Source organism: Dermacentor albipictus, chromosome 8, assembly GCF_038994185.2.
Source record: "Dermacentor albipictus isolate Rhodes 1998 colony chromosome 8, USDA_Dalb.pri_finalv2, whole genome shotgun sequence".
In the NCBI taxonomy this organism is placed as follows: Eukaryota; Metazoa; Arthropoda; class Arachnida; order Ixodida; family Ixodidae; genus Dermacentor; species Dermacentor albipictus.
The window spans coordinates 97,230,246-97,254,231 of record NC_091828.1 but is presented as its reverse complement, the minus strand read 5'-3'; the positions used below and the strand labels follow the sequence as shown (position 1 = coordinate 97,254,231).

The following is a 23,986-nucleotide window of genomic DNA, read 5'->3' as shown; positions in this document are numbered from 1 at the left end:
AGCAACGCGATAAATTAAAAGAAAAGAAAAGATAAAGCTATTATGAAGGCGTCGCAGCGAAGCTTTAAGAAGTGATTAAGATAACGCAATTGTAAATTTGAACCTGCCATACAGTGCAGTGCCTTGTGGGCTAGCTAAACTAACTTCGAAGAGCGAGGAGCAGTTAACCTAACCAGTTCAACCTAACTTCACTCGAACCCTCGATAGAGGGATTTTGGCTGATTAACACGGTAACAAAATTACGACAAGCGTACTAACTACAAGTTTTTGAACTTGTTTAAGGGACTTTTTGAAGGTAACGGTATCAATATAACTTTTCTGGGCCATCCGCGGTGGCTTAGCGGTTAGGGTGTTGCGCTACTAAGCACGAGGTCGCGGGATCAAATCCCGGTCGCGGCGGCCGCATTTCGATGGGAGGCGAAATGCAAAAACGCCCGTTTCCCGGGCCTTGGGAGAACGTTAAAGATCCCCCTGGCGGCCAAAATTAATATACAGTCCCCTCCACTACAGCGTGCCTCCCAATCAAATTGTGGTTCTGGCACGTAAAACCGCAGAATTCAATGTTTAAGTAGATGCATTTTATTTGAATATTTGGCGCCCTAAAAAAAAACAAGAGGAATTTTAAGGTATTGCTTTTGCCTTTACTAAAACGGACTGCGAAAGAGAAAGCCGCTACAAAAGTCGATATGTGTTAAGCAGAAAATTAGTTTATGCTGCTTGCCAATGTAGAATATAAGTACAGGTTATGAAATGCCATAAGTGTTTGTCAGCTGCATCGTTTTACATGCACTAAACAAACAACCAGACACAAATAAGACAGCTCTCGGGAAAAATACTGAAGTGTAGATGGTTTATTTCTTTGTAAAGATATAACGTCAAGCACTGGAACTTATTACGTAAATAAAAATGTGGCAGACATATTTCGCATTATGTGTTAACTTCAAAGCTCATTGGCTCACACTCCAGAGTCCTCATATTTAGCCAGACACAGGTGAACGTCTTGCAGAAAGACGGCACGGCTATCAGACGAACCGTCTGCCCCTGCTCACCTGAAAGAAAGCAGAAAAAAGAAAATAAATAAATGCAAGAAGCGAATGGAATGACATAATTTCACACTTGCCAACCTCAAAATTATAAAAAAAATACCAGACCAAATAAAACAACATTAAGACCTAGAGGAAAAATACTGAAAAAAAAAAGATGCTGACTGCTTATTAACCAATTCGCAGACTTTGTTTTGAAGGAACGGTCCAAAAAGGCCCTTTGCTCTCTAGTCACAGCTAGAGAATGACCTGTGTCACACATTCATGAATTTTCTTCTTGAAATAGTCATCTAATGAAGACCAAATTTTTGGTCGAAATAATACACTGGTTTCTACGGAGCGAGTAGTGGTGCTACAGGTGAGCCTGAATATTTGAGCAGGTTTAAAAGTAAGGGTCTCGAATGTATACTGCAAAATGGATGAAAATAAAAAGTTGCCTGACCGGAGACTGGTTACATTGTAACAATCGTAAACAAGCTCTCAAATTTTGGCATTTTGTGATGAAATCGTAAAAATTGTGCTTTTAAAAAATTAATGAGTACTCTAAAAAAAGGATGGTTTATTCTGTGCTGGCAGAAAACATAAAATGCATGAAAACTGTCATCGCAAATTGACCTGCATGCAATGGTTGTGGACATAAACAATCATTGTGCTGCTTGCATGCAGCCCATCTTTACTGCTTCAAATTTCGCCCCTTCTATAACGTCTAGCCAGTGGAATGCGTCTCACAATTTTTACGTTTTTATTACAGAGAGCCATCGATGTTTCATTTAAATAACAGAGGTAGTTAAGAATTACAACACTCACTAACAAATAACCTTCAAATATTGAGTTGTGCTCGAAATACTGTGCGTTTCTTCAGTGACGGTCTCAGAGTGCCCCTCACCAGGATACACAGCGAATTTTGGTTATATGCTGGAAGTTCCTATGCATCCTCTGAGGATTGTTCCACTGCAACAATTTTTCAAATTAGTTCATTGATAGCAGAGATAGAAATATCTTGCCTGGAGGCAAGTGAAAATTTCACTTGCCTCCGCAAGTAAAATTCCTTCCCTGCATTCTCCCATATCGGAGCCAGAGGATCACGTGACGAATACGTCACTCCCCCCACCCCTCTCTCTCTCTCTCGTTTTTGCTGAGTGGTACACATCTGGTGACAGACTCGCACGTGAGCTGTTGCATTTGTCTTGTTTCGCGCAGTGGACGATTTTGCATGCTCTGCACGAGAACACCAGCAATGAGGCAGGCATGAAAGGATGAAAGAGCGTGATCGCGACACTGGAACACGTATGACGTGGGAACAAGCAGATAAAATGGAAGTTATATCTCTCTTGCTATGGTACTAAGTAAAACAAAACACGTAGGCATTTGGCTTCTGTTTTATTATTTCTCCTGAACCTTAATTGAAGCAACAGATTAAACAAATAAGTGATGTTGCCTTGAATAATTCTTGAAGCCATATGTTACTATGAGCGAGGTCACAGCAGTGCCATGTATGTAGGCGCATTTGTGCGACATACGTCGACTCTCTGGATGGGGGCGCGGCGACCGCGAGGAGAACGGAAAACGGTGTTCAGTTTGAAATTTAAGCTCTTTCTGCAATGCGTAGGGATGTAATACTTAGCAGACACGATCGTTAGTGCGCGTTGTATGCACTGCGCTTGTCAGCTCAAAATGGCCAGACCCTGGTGAGGGGTCCTTTAAGGAAAGAGGAGTTGAGGACAAATTGACAACATTTGCTGAACGAGCTTCACAGCAGTGGTGGACATAGAACTAGCATGGTAATCGCCAACGCGATTATTAACAAGATTTTACTAATTAATCGCATTGGTGGGCATGCTTTAATCGTACATTTCAAGTCAGCCAGTAGTCAAAAGCATAACAGTTTGCTAGAAACCATGCTCAAGTTTCAAGATGTACAGGCTTCAAAATGTGCCATGTGCCATTTTGCCACAGAGCGCAAACATATCAATTGAAAGAACAGTGCATTTCATGGCAGATGATCAGTACTTTTAAAAACTGATGCAAGGGACAGTGCTTATTGTAAAAGGTTATGCTTTGAGTACTGAATGATTTCACTGTAAAAAAAATCCTGTGTATAAACATGCAGATCAAGTGTTTGTGTGTTCATTGTTTACAATGAAACCATGCCAACTTGCACAGCTTACTGTTGTATGAATCACTTCAGTGCTGCGATTAGAACACGCCCATAAAGTCAGTGTTAAAAAGATACTTAGTAGACGTAACGGAAAAATGAAATTTTTGAACTGAATACAGATATTTTACGAGTATGACCTACACACGCAGAATAATTTTTTTTTTCTTTTCCAGAGAAGGTGAAATACTGAGTTCTCGTGGAGTTTGTTTTGCAAAGAAATCTCTCATCTACATCATTTCAACAACAAAATGTCTGCTTCCAGTTATCTGGCGTGCCATTGCATTAAGCCCAGGCCCCACGTATATTTACCAACATGTGCCTTACATTTGCTGTGCTTCACAAGGAATGGCTCTTTGCATCTATAAAGGACATGCAGCAGTGCGTGCCCACTTCAAGTCATAGCTAACTGATGGATGCTTTGACAGACATCGCGCTTCGTATTTTGTTAATGACAGTGCTTCAAAATTCCAAAATTTTGATAGACGCCATTGTTTTGCTTTTAGGGCCGTGAGATCGGCGCAAGAAGTAGACAAAGAAGCACATTCCTGCACGACAGAAATGTGCCTCTTTGAGTGCTGACTATGCCATGCCGTAGCTGCTTACTGTAAAATCCCGAGAGATGCCCCACCCGCGAAAGGTAACCCACCCCGCTTTATGGCACGATTTTCTAGTTTTTCGAGAACACTGATAGCTAACCCACTCCTCACAATAGCATCCTCCTTTTTGGTGATAACGTCTGCGGAAATGAGGTTAGCTAGCGTTGGATGACATACGATGTGCTCCTGGAGTGGGTGCAACGAATTTGAGGCCCGAACGGAGATGATCTGCAGCGCGTGCCGGTCCTGGACCAGGCCCCAATCCACAAGACCAACGCCACCCGCAAGGCCCTCGTGTCAAAGGACACCAAGGTTGTGCTCATTCCCGGTGGCTGCACACGGATATTGCAGCCAGCTGATGTGAGTTAGATGAAACCATTCAAGGACAGCCTTTGGGAGACCTGGGCAAGCTTCGTTTGAGCTGGGGCAGTGACGTATAAGGAGAATCTAGAATCTCAAGAAGCCATCGCAACAAGATGTTGTCAACTTCGTTTCCAAGGCTTGGGTAGCAGTGGGCGAGGAAGTTGGCGCCCGTTCCTTGAAGCGGTGCGGTATATCAGCTGCGCTCGATGGATCAGAAGACGGAAAGCTTCATGAGCGGCTTGCCTCAGCAATCACCCCTTCCGCTGCCCTGCTAACCACATCGAACACCGTGCATTAGGAGGTCGGCGACCTTTTGTTGGAAAGTGACAGCGACTGTTGATTCGACGGCTTTTCACAATAAATGAATCCAGTGCACATAAACGCACGTTCATTCTTTTGCTCTCATACATTTTCAACATTTTTTTTACTGCAAGCTGAGAGTCAGCCCACGTCATATTTTCACTAGATTTTTCCCTTGATTTTAGGTGGGCCATCTCTCTGGATCTTACAGTGGTGAGGCGCGTGGAAACCAAGGCAGCCAGAGCCCTGTACCTGTTTGAAACAGATATGCAGGCTCATACTGCGCTTTGACGCGTACGATTGGTCGCACACCACCTGTGGAGGTGGAGGTGTGTCACGTGTGGCTCGGCCTTTACAGTAACGGAACAAGGAACCAGCAGCTCGGCAGATGCACGTAAAGTGCTGCACGTTTGTCGAAGGAGACTAGTGTAATACTGCTGTACTGCGCACAGTTTCAAAGAGACGCAAACTTGGTGGGACTGGAAAATCGCGAATCGCTTTACCTAAACCGAGACAACAAAGTTGTAGGCTAACTAAAAGTTACGCACTCTCATACAATAAGTAAATATATTATGCAGCAGGCACGGACTGAACTAGGACTGAATGTAAGGAATGCTAGGACTGAACAAATAGAATACCCTCTCCCATTTCTGCAACACCAAGGCGGAGATGAATTTTCTTCACTGACGGAGTCTCTTGGGAACTATGTCTTGGAATGAGGAGGCCAGAGAGCAAGCGCACACTGTTTTTGCTTCCGTGGGCAGGAGCCTCTACACACTGAATCCACAAACTGGTTGGGAAATTCAAAGTCCTTGCATGCGGTAAGAATGGCCTTTTTTTTTTTTTGGCAATAGCGAAAGGTAATTTATCAATACAGCTCAAATTATTTTTTCCTGTTTAGTGTGCTTTTAAGAAAGCTCTTAACTCACTATATAGAGCTTTGCATGTGGCCTTTACGTAGTGTGTCCAACTTTAGCCTATCTTTTTTTTCCCCTTTACTTGCTTCCCGACATAGGACTCAAGCCATCATTTAAATACATTTAGGGTCCTTGGTCTTCAGGTACAGTTTTTGAAATTCAGGGAGGGTGGGGGTATTAGCTGGGCGTTATGTTCAAAGAGGGGAAACTGGGGAGAAATGGGGGGTTTCACCGTCTGGCACCAGAAAATGTGGGAGAAATCGGGTGTTTCATTGTCTGGCAGCTAAAAAGGTCGAAGATTTTTGCGTAACATTTACAAACGATTACCGTGAGCAATGGCCTCTTTTAGAACACAAATGTTCCTTAAACGAGTGAACTCACTCTCAGGAACCTGCAATGGCAAGTAGAGCTGCTCGCAAATCACGCTACAAGCTCACCTCGACAAACCTTCTTTGTGAGGTATCACTGATACATTTAAGAGAAACCACGTTAACAAGAACAACAAATAGGGTAGGGCTTGGCGATCCCTTCCTTACTTAGTTTTTTTGCACTTTTCTAACAAAGGAAAAAAATTTGAAAAGTAGTGCATACGGGCATGCATCACAGGAGGTGTGTCGCTTTTCCTCATACTATTACAGGGCCTTATTGACGTACATTGTTGTATGCATTAGAAGCATTTCTGTGTCCACCCTAGACCTGTCGGGCTTTTCACGCTAGCCTGTTGTGATGCTGTTTTGCTGGTCCCCAACATACGCGCTTGCAACACAATTAATGGAATTACCCTTCTTTGAACGGTAATGTAGCTGGGTAAGCACCTTCTCAATGTCACAGCTACTGTTTGCAATGCACAGCAATGTAATCGTTCCATTATTTAGCTTCCTACGACATCACCACCCTTTGTATGTGTGACGTGTGGGAAGGATGATGCAATGCGCCATGGTCACACTGAGTTAACCATGGCACTACAGAAGCATCACCCTTTTTGTTCACTCAACTTCAGTAAGCAGTGAATAAAACATATTAATGCGAAGCTGTACATGGCTAGCCGATTCGTCCATCTACCGCCTGTACGCCGAAAACTCCTCCGGCGCAACTCCATCCACATGTGAAAAAAGAAAGAAAGGCGTGCGATTGGCTGGGCCAGTAGTTGCTCTCCGTCGCAGCTGAGCGTGCATGCAGCAGTTTCTCTCCGGCTCTGAAATGGGAAGGCCACGCGATATACGTACTCTTGGGGAGCAGGCAGCTTCCCATTAGCAACACTGTGAGCAGAAGTGGGAACGAGCTTGTCTACACCGTGCCAATGCTGCAGCCTGAGTACAAGAACACGCTCATGCAGCCGAGCGCAAGCAGCAACTGCGTACCGAGGATCCGACAGCCTACCAAGCCACTGTTTAATGAACTGCAAGGATTAACCCAATGATTAACACCATGGCTGCACATTTCAGCTTAGCTGGTTAACCATCTGTACAGAGTGCTTGGGCGGTGATTTTTACAGTGGAGCTGTTAGAACCTCGCTGGGTTTCTCGTGACGTCCGCAGCTTCGCTGAGCTGGGGGAGAGAGCTGAGAGAGAGTGAAAGCACAGTATAAGAATAGCATCGCGCAGCCTAGCAACGCGGCATGGGTGGGTGGAGCCTAGCAGGGGAGAAGGAGCGGTGCATACACGAGTGAAGAACGCGGCCTGGGTGCATGTCCTCTCCTGTGGCGCAAGAGGCAGGGGGGGGGGGGGGTTGGTCAGGTGAGGAAGGAAGGGCATTCTTCTCCGGCAGCTGCCAGGGTGCCTTGATGTCCTCCTCGCCCGCCGCTCCATACAGAGTGGAGACAACCGCAGCGTCTACTATGGCGTTGACCATGCGAATCGCGGATACCGTAGTAGACGCCTCTGGCGGATACCGTAGCGATGTATTGCCAGCAATCGTATGTTTTGTGTATGGTTCGGCACTACTTTATTGACCTTCCCCCAGCTCTGCTGGTCTCTGGTGTTTGCGATAGCAGAGCTGCGCACAATGTTTTTATTTGTGCCCGTTATTCCTTGAGTGTTAAGCGAAAACAAGGCATAGCCATATGTAAATATTAAAATTAGTGTAATTACAATGTACTTTAACCTGCTGCTCATGAAAGGAGGGCCACATTTGTCAATTTTCTTAACACCCGTATATATGACTATTATTTGGAAAAGGGGCACACTTCGAGGCGAAACTAGATTCAATGCGATTTACACAATTCGGGCACTGAGTTTTACCTGAAAGCAAAGGACCCTAAATATATTGTTTTCTCTCTAGCCAGTCAAGAAACGGGTAATCGTAACTGTAGTGAACTCTGACCTAGTATGCAACAAAGAGTTCCTTACTTTTGTAGAGCTTCGTCGCAAACTTCTTTTGGTTGCCCACGAAGTAAACATGCGGGCACGAATCGAGAATGAACGGGTCTTGATCCGTAAATGGGTAGCACGCTGTGTAAATAAGGAAGTCCAAAGATAAAAATACAAGCATGTGCAATTCTAAAGGCAAACAGTTTGAAATCAGTAAATACTTTCTAGAGTCTGTACTTTCTGTAATGCGAGCACTAGGCATAACATTAACATAGAAAGCCAAGCCAAGCCGTGAAAGCTTTACACAGTATCCAAGACATTGCAGACATAGCAATATTTTTCTGTTTGTGTTGGAGGTCAGATAAACTGCAAGAATTTATCAATGCTTAGGAAGCCTGCAATATGCAATAAATTGGGTACTTTGTGCTGCTAATTTCTTAGGCACAACAACGATTCATTTAGTAAGTTTAGAATACATGATCATGATGCCTGTTCTTCGACAGAGACGCCCAAGCGTATTGAAAAGTGTAGATTGTATGCGAATTTCTGGTTTTTGTTTTGTAATGCCATCTTCTTAGCAATCCGCCCCCAAAAATGTCTGCATTCATGAATTAATATTGCACACCCAAAAGGGAACATGTCACTTTGATTATTCATCACTGATAGATGGTGAAAATGCTGACAGTTCTGAACACTAGACATAATTGGCCTGCTACTCCGACAAAACTGAGAAACTATCTTACTTGGCCTTCACAACATCGAATTTGGCAAGGTTTGTTTTGTTGCATTTGAAAGATAAAAAAAAAATACGGTGACAGTAGGGAGTGGACTTTTTATTTAGGCTGTAAGTATTGAAGGTAACAAAATTAAGAAAATCTGAAGCATCAAGTTCACAACTCCGTAATTTTGAAATAAAAAAAAAATATTTCACAATTATTTAAAGTACATCTGCCAAGAAATCTAAAGTGGACAGAATGAATCTCCTCTGCAATATACAACATAACTGCGAGTGCCAATTCTGCAAAGACTCTCGTAAACACTAACACTTTCACATACAAACCATAGATTGAACTTGTCTGCTTTAGATGCTTAAGTGCATACAGTTTACAGAACTGCGATATCCATTTCTGGTACAGAATTGCAGATTTGTAAGCTCGCTGCTTAGTTCATTTCTAAAATTACGGATTTTTGTAAACTTTTTTGTAAGGCCTATAAGGGCCCTAATGAGAAATTCTGGATCCCTAAGTCAGTAGAATTCTGCTTACAGTCTTAAATGCAACAAATTTTATTAAAGCCGGTCTAGAGGTTGTCTAATAAGAAGATTCCTACATTTCACATGTATTTGAGTAGGCAAATTGTAATTGGTCTTGAGGTAAAACTACCCATTAAGTAAGGCCTACTCACTTGTATTCCTCAATTACTAGATGAAAAATTTGAGAAAACACTGTTCAAGAGGTGTGGATTAGGCAAGTACTCCCTTGAGTGCAAAAAAAGAGCTAAGAAAAAAAAAAAATACAAGGAGGAACACTTGACAAATCTCATACACAGCGTGTCCGGACATGTCGGCGCCAGATGGCGCCATTGCATTGTCTTCTCCATGATCTCCAAGGGACAGGTGAGCTTGCTATAGCGTTGGATATCTGTCACATTCTGTCCCGACGTTCCCAGGATTCTGTAAGGAACAGAGGTCTCATCGTCTCCTAGCTTAAAAAGATACTAAAGAGAAGCACAAAATCGGTTTAGAGTGATAGAGTACTGTTTCAAAACTTTACGTTTGTTAATTTTGCTGTATTAAGTTGGTTACGAGATCAGAAAATGAAGGTCAAAGTCTCATTTCCTAAAATTTCGTGCCGAATCACCAACGCCGATGTGTCGGCGAGGTGTTGGGGATTTCAAAGTATCATTTTGTATTTGGGTCCCCTGTGTCTCCGTAAATGTTCATGAAACTTGCTAGGGTGAGAATATCTGGCACTTTTGGAGTACAATGTAGTGCACCTTTACCGGAAAAAAATTAACCGCGCTGGAGCAGACGCAGTCAAAATACGCGATGAACTGGTGTAGTAACATTAAGGTCATGTTGCCAGCCGTTCATTTTGTTTGTGTTTTCTGTCTTACTAAGCCACTTATGGTAAGATTGACTTTTCGGGAATTGTCAAAGGATAATGTGCTAACACAGCTCAATGTAATCTTCTATTTAGTGTCCTTTAAGAGGAGCACTGACACCTGTTTTCAAAGATACAGGAACTCCACCACATGCTTCTCGTACATGAAAAGATTACACTTTATACATACTAAGTGTCGGAAACATATAAAATACAGTTGTTATACGTTAATTTGACACCGCATAATTTAATTTTTTTGTTAATTCAATCCCATCCGAGAGTCCCGGCTGGCAGCCGTGGAGTTCAATAGAACAGAACTTACGTTATTTCGACCCTAAATTGATGTTCGCCAGATAACTTGACTGAACTTGACCAGTCAGCATGCATGTGCCTCACCTTAAGGTGGCCCCGATAGCGACCCCTTTAGTAGGCAGCATGTCTTGCCGGAACTTAGGGGACAGTGGATTCACCATAAAAATCTGTCGTCGAAAACGCCTATTTTCGGCCTGCCCTAGAAAGGCATTTAATGCCAAAATTTTCAACGGTAGCTCCCAATGTCCAATTACAATATTAAAACGATGTTAACATGCTTTATTTCCCCCACGAAAATTGGGCTGAAATTGGGTCTCCTGTGCAGTGCAATCGGATATGAAACTAAACCAGCCTTCACCACGTTGTATGCTTTGCCGCATAACGTGGCTGTACTGCGGCGAAGCTAACTTAGGAAACCAACCGCTATTGTAAAATACATACCATTGCCCCCCCCCCCTTTTATCTGTAAAAAAAATTGGGCATGCATTAGATTTCTGCTAGTTTAGGAGATTTAATGTCATTTTCCTACGTTATTTTTTTGTTTTGGGAACATATAAAGGGGGTGCACATCTGTTCAGGGGGTGTGTTTAAAATTGGGCAAGTACTATGTACCAAATGAACTAGGGGTGCGTTCCTATGTTTTTTTTTACATCTCGTTTAATTAGACTCGCCGGATAATTAGATCAGTATTGACAGTCCTGTCAGGGTCAAATTTAATGGAAGTCAACTGTATCTTATCCTGGCACTTAAACACCGGATTTAATGTCACTTACATTATCATGATGTCATAGCACATGGCAAAACGTGCTGAAATTGCGTAGCAGTAAGGCTAGATATGACAACATTCATCACACACACGCAAAAAAAGAATGTGCTGTTAACGGTTCTTGTCAGTGCACTCGCGTGTCGTAGCCCCAGCGACCACAAAAACGGAGCCCCAGCCACTACCATAACCTTATGATGCATTCACCCCATAGGCCCCAAAAGCAAAACTGGGTCATAGAGAGACGTAATGTGGTTAATTATTTATGGTGCTCTGTTACTTGCCACTATACTTCCACAGGTTTAGAAGGTTCTGAGCACTACTTGATGGGAAAGAAATTGAGAAGTAAAAAACGTTATGCCATTACTCTTTTAGTACTCGAACTTTTAAAAAATTGGCATCTCCGTGTACACTACATGCGTTGCTCAACAAGCTGATGCAGCCAATGCTCCGCACTCCTGCTGATTGCAAACCATATTTTTTCCTTAAAACGCATTTCTTCGAAGCATATTCTGCAAAACGAAATCTTAATGTGTTAGATTAAGGTAAACTTGGCATGCTTTTCCTCCACTAACAAAGGCGACATGGTTACCCCAAATCATTATCATTATCCTATTTGTGTCCACTACAAATTTTGTCTTGACTGCTATTTCGAGATATCAGAGTTTAAGTTGATGAGGGGGGTGAACATCCTTTCACACTTCAGGACGTACAGCGTGACTCAAAGGTAACTAGCCTGCAAACAATCCAACATGTACGCTGTCTACGACTGGACTTGCCCTTTTCTCTTCATCCATTACGTTACTGGCTAAGCTCGAAGTATTGATTCATTTAAAGTAGTACTGACATAAAATTTCTGCCTTGAAAATTCTTTTCATGTTAAACGGATGCGCAGGCCTCGTAAAGCTTACAAAGAATACTGGGAAGCCATCACGTAGCTGTAATTATTTCATTATAGTACTTCTTACAAATCGAATGGAATTCCGCAGTTTTAGGTGCCCAAACCACGATTTGATTATAAGGCACGCTGTAGTGGGGGGGACTCCGAATTAATTTGACCCCCAGGGGATCTTTAACGTGCCCCTGTGCACGGGACACGGCCGTTTTTGCATTTTGCCCCCATCGAAGTGTGGCCGCCACAACTGGGATTCGATCCTGCGACCTCATGGTTAGCAGCGCAACATCATAGCCTTTAAGCCACTGCAGCAGGTTTCTTCTTACAAATCAGCTTCGGTTTCTCTACCCAAGTGGTGAATGCACCATGATGTCACAATACCGCTTGAGTGTCACAACACGTTGGCATGCTTCATTTGTGTGATTGCCGGGGTCGCTGCACATGAGTGCATCTAGGAGGAACCATGTGCAGCACTCTTGTGTATCTATTTAGTGAGCAACGTCTTCACACCAAGCCTCACTGCTATGAGATGTCAGCGAACTTAGCTCAGTGCCACGACGCCATGATAACATTGATGACGCCAGGTCTCACGGTTCGAGACCAAATTTAGTATCAAATTAATATGACTTATAACTGTTTCCCTATTCTTCATTCCAGTTAAGTATGATCCTACGTATAAAAAACAGTTGGTAGGATTTTAAAGCAAACAGCTTTCTTTGGCTCTTGTTCATTTCCGCGGTGATCAGTGGTCAGGGGTGGCTAGACTTTCACTGTCGACGAAAAGGGCGCATGCCCTCGCGTAAGCAAGTTGCAGGGCTCATTTGTTGCTGAACGCCCACTATTACACATCTTTGAGACGCACGTGTATTTGCATGACAGCTTTGGGTCATCTTAAGGTTTAGATGCTAAGATGGAACACCCGGTAAGGAACACCCTCCTCCTCTTTCATCGCCCTCTCCTAGCGGATGCAGGAGAGAACGATGGCAGTCGCTTTCCATGCCTACGCTCCCGCTGCTAGAGACAACAAGCACATGATGAATCGGCTTATATGTACAGCCACCTATACTATGTCTACAGATGCTCCGGTTGTTGGCTCTGTTCCCTACAGAATTATGCAATGAAAGGTCAAACTGCAACAAATACATGCCTTGTAGCGAATCACTGCTTTAATGAAGCAAACAGCTCTACAGAACTGTTTGCCTATTTGCTTATATGCAGTACAATCATTGTCGATCGTTGCTGCAAAATTTTTGACGACTTCGAAAATATGTGCCAATACTCTTTCAAAATGTTTGCAACATGTGACCAGTGTGAGCGGCGGACAGACACACTCACCTCAGGCCGTCCAACTCGAATTGGTAAGGGTTGGTGACACATCGCAGTGAGGCTCGCTGTGAAGCACCAGGAAAGAGGCAGGGGTGCATGGGCTGCTGGGGAAGCAGGCTGGCAGCAGGATCCGACAGGCCGGGCATGACGTCCACTTCCACGGAACGCTACGAGGCGGCAAGAGGTCAGAACGGTGCACAGCACGCTTGTGGCAAGATCCTTGGGACTAATATTCTGATTCCCATGACTAAACACGTGCGATGCTGGGCAAATCGGTTCAACGTGGACTTTGACAAAATCAACAAGAGGTGCCAGAAACGAAGATAGACACAAGGAATGAACAAACAGCAGAATTACTGAATAACAAGCGAATGATTTGTTGCGATGAGAGAAGATAAATAGGAATATAACAATGAAGAATGTGAAAGCAAGGGCAAAGTGTTGCGAGAACATGTAGCATGATAAAACTAAGCAGGAGAAATGCTTAACAATGGGACAAAAATATAAAAAATATGCGCAACCTTCTGCAAGCCAACTTTACCATGCAATGTCAAGGTATGTAATCTCTTTTCCAGTTGGTGCTAAGCATAGGGTGCTTACACAAGCGTCATCTCTTTAATTAATCAAGTGCGCTCAGGCAGTCGGTGCAAGACAACAGGACGATATCGCTGGGACACATGCTCGTGATTGCTAAAGCGCATGGAGGAGCCTTCGTGCAATATTTTATGTTTGAAAAACGCGTGGATGCGTCAGAAAATTGAGTAAATATAGACATTTCTGATAAGTAAAAAAAGAAAGAAGAAGAAAATATGCTGCCATTACCACTTGCCGGAAGTGACACATGATTCAGGTCTAGCAGCTCTTTTCTGTGTGACTTGCAAAGCTATGCACTAACTGCGGGGCTTTGGAAAATTTCGAAGCAATGTGCTACATCATATCCGCTAACCACCAGGTGCTTGCATTGCGTGCTTAGCTGCTGCTATTTAAAGGCAGCTTATAAGAAGATTAGCTTCACTAGTACAACTCATCTATAACCAATTTAGACAAAGTAAAGTTTCATTAATGTTGCGCCTTAACAGTTTGCTATGGCTGCATTTCGAATTCCTGATTCCTGCGCATGATGACCCACCGATGGGTCATTTGTCATATTCCTCTGATACGTTGCGACCCACCGGTGAGTCGTCAAGGAGCCATGCCCCTTGACAACTTCCTCAAGTTGAAGAGAGGTAGTGCCGCGACACATCAAATCAGAATCAACAAGAATTTTCTCCACTCTCTTGATTTCTAGCAAGGTCATCGCTTGCGCACAGCAAAAGATCCTGCACAGCTGCACAGGGGGAATAACTGCGGAGACCCGACCGTGACCCATGGCTGCAAGGAACGTGTTACGAGAAGGAGAAGCAACATCAGTCTACAGCACCGCAAAGTCCTTACCGAAAGCTGCTCCAAGAGGGTGTCCAGGAGCTTTGCCACGCTGGCATCCGCGGACGACTCCTTGCGAACGGAAAACTTGGCCTGGACATAGGAAGAGAATACCAAGCGATGGGGCTTAGGTGACCCCGCGTGCAGCATACAAGTACGGCAAACTGAGCCAGTCAATGCCAACTGCATGCTAGAACCCAATGCAAAGCAAACGCCAGCCAAGAAATGACACGAGGAAATGACAACCCTGGGGTAATGACCGTCAGATGCTGACCCATGCATAAGTAAACCACCTGTTTCCCTGCTCAATATCAAAACTGAGCTCTTGAAATGAGAGTGAGGATTCTTTTTTTTTTTTTCTTTCATGTGCCTCGAGGAAGAGATAAGAGTGCATTTTTGCGTGCGTTGTGCCAGTGCTATACGAAGCAGAGAAAAGAAAATTCAAATTAAGAGGTTTAACATTTTGAAACTGCCCAATGGCTTATGGGGGATGCTGTGGCAGAGGCCTCCAGATCATTTTAGATCATTTTGGCTTCTTAAGTGCGCTCCTGTACTTGAGCACACAAGTGCTCTTGCATTCCACCCCCTTAAGAATGTGGCCACTGCAGTCGGGAATCAAACCCAGGACTTTGCACTCAGCAGCAGAATGCAGTGCTGAGCAATTGTTTCTGGCCCATTTTTCTTTTTCGTATTTGGATTATTTTTGTGCAGCCAAAGTTCTAAAGCCGGTCTGAAGCTGTGTCTTCAAGTATTTTCGAACACTGTTGAGAACAAGGCTTCCGCATGAAAGCCGAAATGTTTTCTGACCCTTTTGACTACAACCGACAAAACGTGCCCTCAGTGTTCAGTCCCATTAGAACAAGCAAACCTGCAGCATCTTACGTGAGAGTGCATGGGCCTCAGTGATATTCGCCCGCGGGTTAACTGAGGATCTCCCTATGAAGCAACAACCATATTCCTTCCGTGATCTACTCCACGAGACCACCACCGATGTGAAAGAAAACACTGGACAACTTCTTGTACTTTATCAGAGAAGCGCTGCTCTAGGATATCATTTAGCCCCAGCAACACCGCCAAAGGGCAAAACGCAAATGATTGCGGTCTCTTTTATGGTTCTTTGGCTCAATAAAATAATTTAGAATCAATCAAACTTTCACCCGTCACAAGGGTCGGCGTTATATCTTTGTTTACTTTAATGTTGTCACACAGGGCTACAGGAAAGCTAATTAAGTGAATAAAGACAAGCACTTCACTGGGTGAACTTATGACCACAAAGGAAGAGACTAACACGGCAGTAGTGATCGGGACAAGTACAGTAGCTGTTGGCGAATCAGAACTGAAGATGTTCTTACTCCTGCCGCTATTTATACATGATGCGGAAACTTCCTGATGAACCACCTAAGCCCTTCCCCATTGAATTTTTGACAAGGAGCTGGAAGCCTCGAGCTGAAGACCCACCAAGATAGGGCGATAACAGCACAGCTTCCAGAACACACTGGTTGCACTGACATGCAGAGGTATTGCAAGGACCCAAACTTTGAAAAATACAGTTGTCAGACACTGCGACAGCAGCGATAACAAAGCAAAGTTAAAGCTAACACATCAGGCCGCAATATGAACAATTCAAGTGACAATGAACAATAAGGAGGCAACCCACAATCTTACCACTAGCGACTGAAGAATGGAACATGCTACCAGATCACACTGCTAACAAACGTAACCCCCTGAAGTTCAAGCAGCTACGAAAAGTTCATTTCAGAAATTAATATTCTATATTATATCCCCCATGTTATTCTGCGTCTTATGAGATGTCTAATTGTTCCACAAGTTCATGGAACGACGTTTCGATGCACCTCTTTTTTACACCCATGCCTCTTATGTAACACCTCGAAAGGAACCTTTAAGGGCTCAGCAAATGATGATTATGGTGATGATCTATGAGGCAGCGCCTCCATACCCGAGCCATGTCCTTGCTCGAGCCCTTCTGCCGCAGGCTGTTGCCAGCCAGGATGACGCGGACGACACGCGATGCCTTTTCCTGGTCAGCATCGCAGCCGAGGAAGCCGGACACGTAATCTATGAGCAGCTGAAAGGGCAGCAGGCTGTCTGCTTTCTCGGTCAGGCCCACTCCCGAGATCAAGAGCACGAACCTACGAGGAAGGTGATTGAATGACGGGTGCATTTAGCTGGTGTACCAAACTATGTCAAATCAAATTAAAATCTAATTATCTTCAGAAGTGCTTTGACAAGGGCTAGTATGTAAGACATAGATGTGTAACATAGAGCCGAGCTGCTAAGGTGGCATGCAGAGGGGGGGGGGGACAGGTAAACACGAAACGGACACAGACTACGACTTGTCCCGCAGCAACGTATGGACTATGAGAGACACCATAATGGAAGCCTCCAGATTATCTTGGACCACGTGAAGTTTTTTATTGTGCACTTAAATCTAAGGACAGGAGTGTTCTTGTCCATTTTGGTTCCATCGGAATGCGGTGCCAGCCGGCATTTGAACCTGCGACTTTGTGCTTAGAAGCCACAGGAAAACAAAAAATGTAACGAAAAACATGTAATGAAAAGTAATACAGTATAACGTGACCACAAGTATAACGTGAGGGGGTGGGGGACTTCCAGTCTCACAGAAAAATTTAAGGACACCCACAATAAAGTTAAAGGGCGAGTGCTTATGTCTCTGTCACTGTCAGCGAGAACGGCGGCATCCTCCGTGGCACGAACAACAACACAATCGACCAGGGCAAAGCATTTCACAGATTTGATGATGATTCACGGCGCGACTTCGAAGACCACTCGCTTGACGTGCCTGCACAACAGCACTGATCGTCTCGCTCAAGGTTGCGATTGTTATGTTGTAACCACACTGATATGGTATTAACAGCACAGTGTGTGGCATTAACAGCAGTCTAAATCAGGAGAGGAAAGATGGCGTAAAATGCACGGTGCTAATTCTCAGCCTGCCGACCAATACTCTTCTCAATGCAACAGTGACCTTTTTTTGGCATTGCAGAAGGCTGTTTTACTCATACAGCTCAAATTAATGTTCTCTTTTGTATCTCTTAAAGAGGAAGAAGTGTAAGTGGGCAAGCCACTTATAATGTGTGGAGCAGATCACAGAAGACCAACACAAGTACTACTAACAGGAAAGGTTCCAAGGATATCTGGATACACGGGGTGGAGTTGGCCAATTCAGAGAAGAGGCACTAATTGGAGTTTGCTGGAAGGGGGCTTTCGTCCTGCAGTGGATTTTAATATAGGCTGATTAAGAGACACAATGACGAAAGTTTAGAAAAAAGAGCAAACTGGGTGTAGCTGATATTCTAGTTGATGTTAGGAGTTAGAAATGGAGCTGGGCAGGCCATGTAATATGTAGGGCAGATAACCGGCGGTCCATCGCAGTTACAGAATGGGTGAGACGAGAAGAGAAGCTCTTTCGAGGACAGCAGGCAATTGGGCGATGTGACAGAATTGGAGCATTTTCAGGCATAAGATGGCGTCGCGTGGCGCAAGAGAAGGTAAGTGGAGTTTGCTGGAAGAGGTGTTTTTTCTGCAGTGGGCATACGATAGGCGGGTTATGATGGTGATGATGATGACTGATGGGTTATAACAACCCATATCTGCACTGCAAGCTATGAATGATGCCTTCTAGTGCAGGGTTTTGGATTCGTACTGACTACCCATAGTTTTTCAATACGCACCTAAATGTAAGTGCACGAGCGTTCTTCAATACCAACTCCTACTGGACTTTCAACAGCAAAAAAGGGGCAATGCGCTTAAACATCTAGTATGTACTATACATATGTGATTGGTAATTAACACGTTTTTCCTAATGCCACGAACGGTGTGCTGAGAAAAAAAAATTGTTTCTTGATGTCTAATAACCACTCTTTATTATATATTAATTAATATACTTTACTGGAACACTCATTACAACCACACAAATATTACGAAAGGTGGTTGAGTTAATTTTAAACGTTGATGAAACACAGTCATCAGTCAGTTAACTATTTTTTTCAATACTACACTATGTACTTTGTGCTAAGCAACAAGTGCAGTGGTTTTTGTGCCGTGCACCTGAATTCCGACTCGAGGAGCAGGTTCAAATGGATGCTCCAGTACAGGAGTCTGAGGAACTCTGACTAAAAATCTGTGATAAAACACAAATTTGGAGGGAAAAGATTGCAAGCTTGAATGCAAGCAACCCCCCTTTTTCATGGAAAGAACTTACAACAACCTACTGAGAAATTTCACAAATTACTTAGAGGAAAGAACAAGCCCAAGTGAGCTTATTATAAGGAGGGCTTCTCATTTCACTGTTCTTTCCAATGCAGTCTTGCATGTGGGCCCGCATTCACAAAAAAATTCTGACGCCAGAACTTCTCGCAAGACCAGGTGTCAGCCAATATTGATGCTGGACTGCCTTTGTAAAAAGTACGCAGGCTACCCTGTGCTTTTTCTATACGTGTTGTTTGGCAGTGTGCTTAAATTCCCGTGGCATTCCTGACACTCCAGACCTCTGGATGATGGCACACCACAGGAACTCCTTTAAACAGACTGTAGTAAGCATGGCAACCGCAGACAACGTAGTAGACAAACAATGTAGACAAAGACTGTGCATGTTTATTAGCGATGGCCACTGGACAATGGTTCTCACAAATTGGTTTTTGAAATACTGGCCCTGCTTTTTAGAACAGAAGAGGGTAAAAAATGTTGACAGCATTGCACATCGAACACAATTTACGAAAGTCAATTGACTCGACTGTTGGTAGTGAGACTTGAGAAACACTGTGGTGCACCAGTCACAGACATAAGAACGTGAAAGACACCGCAGTGTGCACTGTAGTGTTTTTCTACTGCGTTTCTCTGGTGCACTGCCAAGTTAACAATTCGCTGGTTGGAACGAAGCAATACATGGCCTCTGCAATGAAAAGTGTCAGTAACACCCCAGTCAAATGGGGCACTTTCAATCACAACTGAACCCAATCAGGATCGAATTTCTCATTCACAATAGGCTCTCTTCCAAAGCCTGCGCAAAGCAAACAACTGCCACTGAGAAATTAGATCCTGGTCGAATGTGCCCCATGTGACTGGGGTATAAGAATATGACTATGCTGGCTGCTACTTATGTAGTATAGAAGCCTGTGGACATTATGTGCGACGATGCCCAATCTGCCAATGGTAACAGAAAACAGTGAATATTTTCTTTGCATTGAGGTGATTTGTTGTCAAGGCAAAACAGTTAAAAAACATGAACAAAAGTGGCACCAGATAAATGCATGCAGCCATGTGTTCCGCAGGCACTGCAGCAATGAGTCTGTGCATTTGTTGTTAATTCTTTGGGAGTTATGCATTTGCTTTCTTCCAAAGCAGCAACCATGCAGTATGCAGTGTAGCGTAACACACACGCCTCCTTGGAAAAAGCACGACACTTCAAAAGGCGCAGACGTACATGTCAGCCTCGAGGAGGGGCCTCTTGATTTGCTCCGGCGGGTCGGCGTAGCAGAAGTCCTCCACGGCGAAGCGACCATCTGTTCTCACTCGACCCAGCAGAGCTATGGGAACACCTGCAGAAAGGTGCACCAGAGAGGAGCTCATCCCTAAGCCTATTGTGCTGAAGAACTTACCACGCGCCGGTAAACAGTGCAACAGCGTCAAATCAAAATTATAGGTTTAGAGGAGCATAAAAGAGCGAAATATTTTATGCTTCATTAGTAATTCACCATCGCCAGCCTGTTTACGTCCACTCAGGATGAAAGCCTCTACCAGCAAACTCCAACTGACCCCGTCTTGCGCCATCTGACCCCATCCTGTGCCAGCAAAGTTCCCAATTTTATCGTACCACCTAGTCCTCTTCCATCCTCAACTTTGTCTCTTCTCTTGGCACCCAATATTCAAATGTACTGGACCACGGGTGATCTGCCCTATGCATTATGTGACCTGCTCAGCTGACTTTCGTCCTCTTAAAGCAAACCAGAATACCGGCTACCCCCGTTTGCTCTGTAATCCCCATTAGTAATTAATGTACTAGTACATACATACATCAGTAATTACATTAGCATTAGCAATTATCATTGTGCAATGCCGAAAAAAGCCACAAAGAGGCTCGGTGGCAAGAAAAGATGCAAGAACTAAGAATGGGCGGTGACAGTGCCTTGAAGGTCCCGCACCATCTCACCGTTGCGTCGTAGATTTTGACGGCGTCTGCTCGAACCCAGGTAACTTTTTTTATTGGTTAAAGATGGACTATGTTGCATTCTAAAAAAATGCCAGAGTGAACTTAGGAAGTTTTACATTTGTTTAGTCAAAACGGCCCAAATACAAAGAAAAAAGAAAGAGAAAAAAAAAGTAACTTGAAATCCGTGACATCACACTGAATTTATGCACAAAAAAAAATTTGAACTTTGGCCCTCATTTTCTCTTGGGTAATTATTTTATTGCAATGAAATTAGGGAAAATATGGTTTTAAAGAATGTTTATTGAATGTGTCTCCTTAGAGTCCCTTCAACATTCCCAGGCAACAAATGGGCTGTCACAGACCCTACAAGGATGGAGGAGGGGATTCAAACTAATTTCGACCATTTGATGTTCTCCAACATGCATCCAAAGCAAAGTACATGCATGGTCTTGCATTCCACCGTCTTAGGAACGAGGTCGCCACAGTTGGGAAGTGCCACAGACCTTTCTCTTTCACAGGTGGTCTTGATCCCAACATGCGACTGAGGCCAATGCGATTTATCCTGAAAGGTCCGATGAGAACCGGCATGTTTGGCATGTTCTGGGTCAGTTTCTTTAAAGTCCGCCGCCCAATCCAAGCAAATGCGTCCACGAGCATGTCCCCAGAGAGCGGCAATGAATAAGAAAACTGTTCCAACCTGTTACATGAGTGTGAACATCAATGTCCCCGGAAAGAGCTAGCCGCTGCTTGTCGTCTTCGAGGACGAGCGAGTCCGCGTTGTCTGTGAAGTGGCTGCGTTGAGGCTGCGGCGCAATGTGGTGCTGCAGAAGGCAATTAAATAGCCTAGATTAGCACGAACGCAGATCACAGAACAAATTAAATGAAAAAAATTCGAAGGGCGTTAGGAATGAAGTCATCAGAAAGGTATCAGGTGAGAATGCATGCATTCCTTTTGAACTTCAAAAAAGTAATTAAAAAAAAGATATATGTGGAAACCATCTTACACTGGGATACCAGGAAAACGGGGGGGGGACTGCCTGAAACTGTCTCTTAAAACAGACAATCGGACTTCCACCAGACCTGCCAATCTTAGTAGTTGAAAAATAATGCAGTCAAAGCCAGAAAATACTAGCATTTGGTGAAAAATACTAAAACTTGTTTTATTAGAAGATGCGGACTGTTTATTTAAGAAATTTGGAAAGTGCATTCTGTAGAGACGCTGTTAACACGCATTCTGCTCTATAGTTACCACAAGAATGATCTGGGCCACAGACAGACAAAAATATTGGTGATGTTTATTTACGAAGGAAGTATTACGTAACTGCAGTCGATATATTGGTTCTCATGAAAAATTGGGCTGAGAAATCAGTCCGGGACACTGTTTACCTTTTTTTTAATAATGAATTTCGCCTTACACTTGACGCAACTGAAAAATCGTAATAAGCTTTATTTGGTTACCAGTAAATGCACATAAATTAAAATGCACGTAAACTGTGCTTTTTGAAAACTTCAACCATGAGCAGCAGAGCTTTTGATGCAACGTGAAATAGCTGCACCGATGCTACACAAAGAATGTGTCAGAAGTGCATTCCTCATCGTTGCTGCTCCAATGTTAACACCATTTATGCTCCTAATGAACATTATCTTGTACATTTTTTTTTCTCCAATGTTCAGTATGGTACTCTCTTAAAGGGAACACCTAATTAATATTCAGCCAGCCACCAATTATAGCTGGGATACATGACGCAGCCCAGTAGATAATCTTTTATGTGTGGATGTTTGCCTCATACATTGCGTCAATCCCTTTTTCATGAGGTAGTAAAAGAAACGTGGTTATAACGCACTTATTACCAGCTTTATGTTTCCTTTCATAGTGGATCATACTGTACAACATGCTTACATTTGTACGTTCTCAATCATGAACAATCATAAAGCAAGTCTTATATTGCTGTAACAATTGCAACGCCCTTCAGAGAAGAAAAGCAAGTGAAACTTGCACGAATTCCGGTTTCAGCCAAGGGGAAAATGAAGCAGCTTTCCATTGTCTTATCTATACAGCACCTTCTAGCATATTCTGGAGGGCAGAGAATGCGCAGTCTCGACATGAGGTGGGATCAGGGGCGGAATATGGCAAGCAGCCCGAGTTGATGCGGACAATCGTGCTCACCTCCTCGCTGATTTCCTTCAAGATGCTCGGCTGGAGTTCCATGATCTTGAACAGTGTGCCTACGACGACTGACCTCTTGTCCTCGACGAGGTCGCACAGTGTTGCGAGTGGAACGTCCAGCTTGCCTGCGTGCATAACAAGACCACATTTTGAGCCGTTGGCTAAGCAGTAACACATGTACGCTGTGCAAGGGGCGACAACGCCGTTGTGTCAACGACGAACTGAATCCGTGTTAAAAGCAACGGCTACGATCTTCGTAATGAAATTCATGATGTCTGCTTTTTGATGCGAAACTGCACCGTCAAACGACAGGTACGCTACCTTTATTTTCATTGGTGTGCGGTATGTTATTCTAATTAACAGTCTTCATTGCGGGAGCCGCACAGCTCTAGCATCAGCCAGCACTATCCAGGTACTCCATAGTTTAGACCAGCATCATCAGAAGAAGCAAGGGAGGCCAACAAACATGCCGCGTACCCCATTTTTCCTTGGCTCGGTCTTCCAGAAAGGAACGCACGGCTTGGTAACGGGCGCAGTAGAAGGCGGCATACTGCCGGTTGAACGTGCGATCGGGCAGCGTAAATCGGTCGCTGAGGTCACAGAAAGCGCACTCTGGCCTCGTGTACTTGACCTCGGTCAGTTTGCCGTCAACAGCCATGGGCATTTTAGATTAAAACAGATGTTGTTACAGCCCAATAGCGATATAATTCGGCAATCAGACCCGTCTGCAGCTAAGAGCGCGAAGTACTCTTTACGCGCGCCATGCTCTCCTTACTTGGCTTGACTTGGATCACTTCACAACACTAACGGACTTATGGTAAGTACATGCTAAAGTGCAACAAAATGTAATAAAAATTAATTGCAAATGAATTACAAAAAAATTAAGTTTGACACTATACTCAAATCCTATAGAAAATGTCGTCGTTCTGCCTCTCTTTTTTCCTCTCTCTATCTCTCTCTCTCTGTAGATACCGTTGCACGCAAATCGCGCGGCATTCAAATCACTGATCTACAGGTCATGAACGAGAAAAAAGCGGGATAAACTAGAGGCACGATTTTTTTATTTATCATATCATAAGAAGCCAACAAGCAACACTCTTAAAAAAAGTTACATCCTTTGGGG

The 23,986-nt window shown here is 43.8% G+C and overlaps 1 protein-coding gene across 1 annotated transcript; it reads right to left on the bottom strand.

The window, feature by feature from the left end:
- Positions 1-833: 833 nt before the first annotated feature.
- Positions 834-23,656, bottom strand: PolD2 (DNA polymerase delta subunit 2). Its single transcript, XM_065445524.1, has 10 exons — positions 23,341-23,656; positions 22,864-22,988; positions 21,394-21,517; positions 19,971-20,085; positions 16,464-16,656; positions 14,519-14,599; positions 13,094-13,251; positions 9,231-9,358; positions 7,726-7,827; positions 834-1,049 (listed from the first exon to the last, which is right to left on the bottom strand). Exons 1-10 carry the CDS (start codon positions 23,525-23,527, stop codon positions 928-930), a joined length of 1,335 nt encoding a protein of 444 aa, XP_065301596.1. The 5' UTR covers positions 23,528-23,656; the 3' UTR covers positions 834-927.
- Positions 23,657-23,986: the final 330 nt, after the last annotated feature.

Excerpts from the sequence above, each read along its gene's own strand:
- PolD2 (XM_065445524.1), bottom strand. The coding sequence starts at position 23,527 with ATGCCCATGGCTGTTGACGGCAAACTGACCGAGGTCAAGTACACGAGG. Across the intron at positions 21,518-22,863 it reads TGAAGGAAATCAGCGAGGAG|CACCACATTGCGCCGCAGCC; the intron begins GTGAGCACGATT and ends TGCCTTCTGCAG. Across the intron at positions 1,050-7,725 it reads TGCGACGAAGCTCTACAAAA|GTGAGCAGGGGCAGACGGTT; the intron begins GTAAGGAACTCT and ends GCTTTCTTTCAG.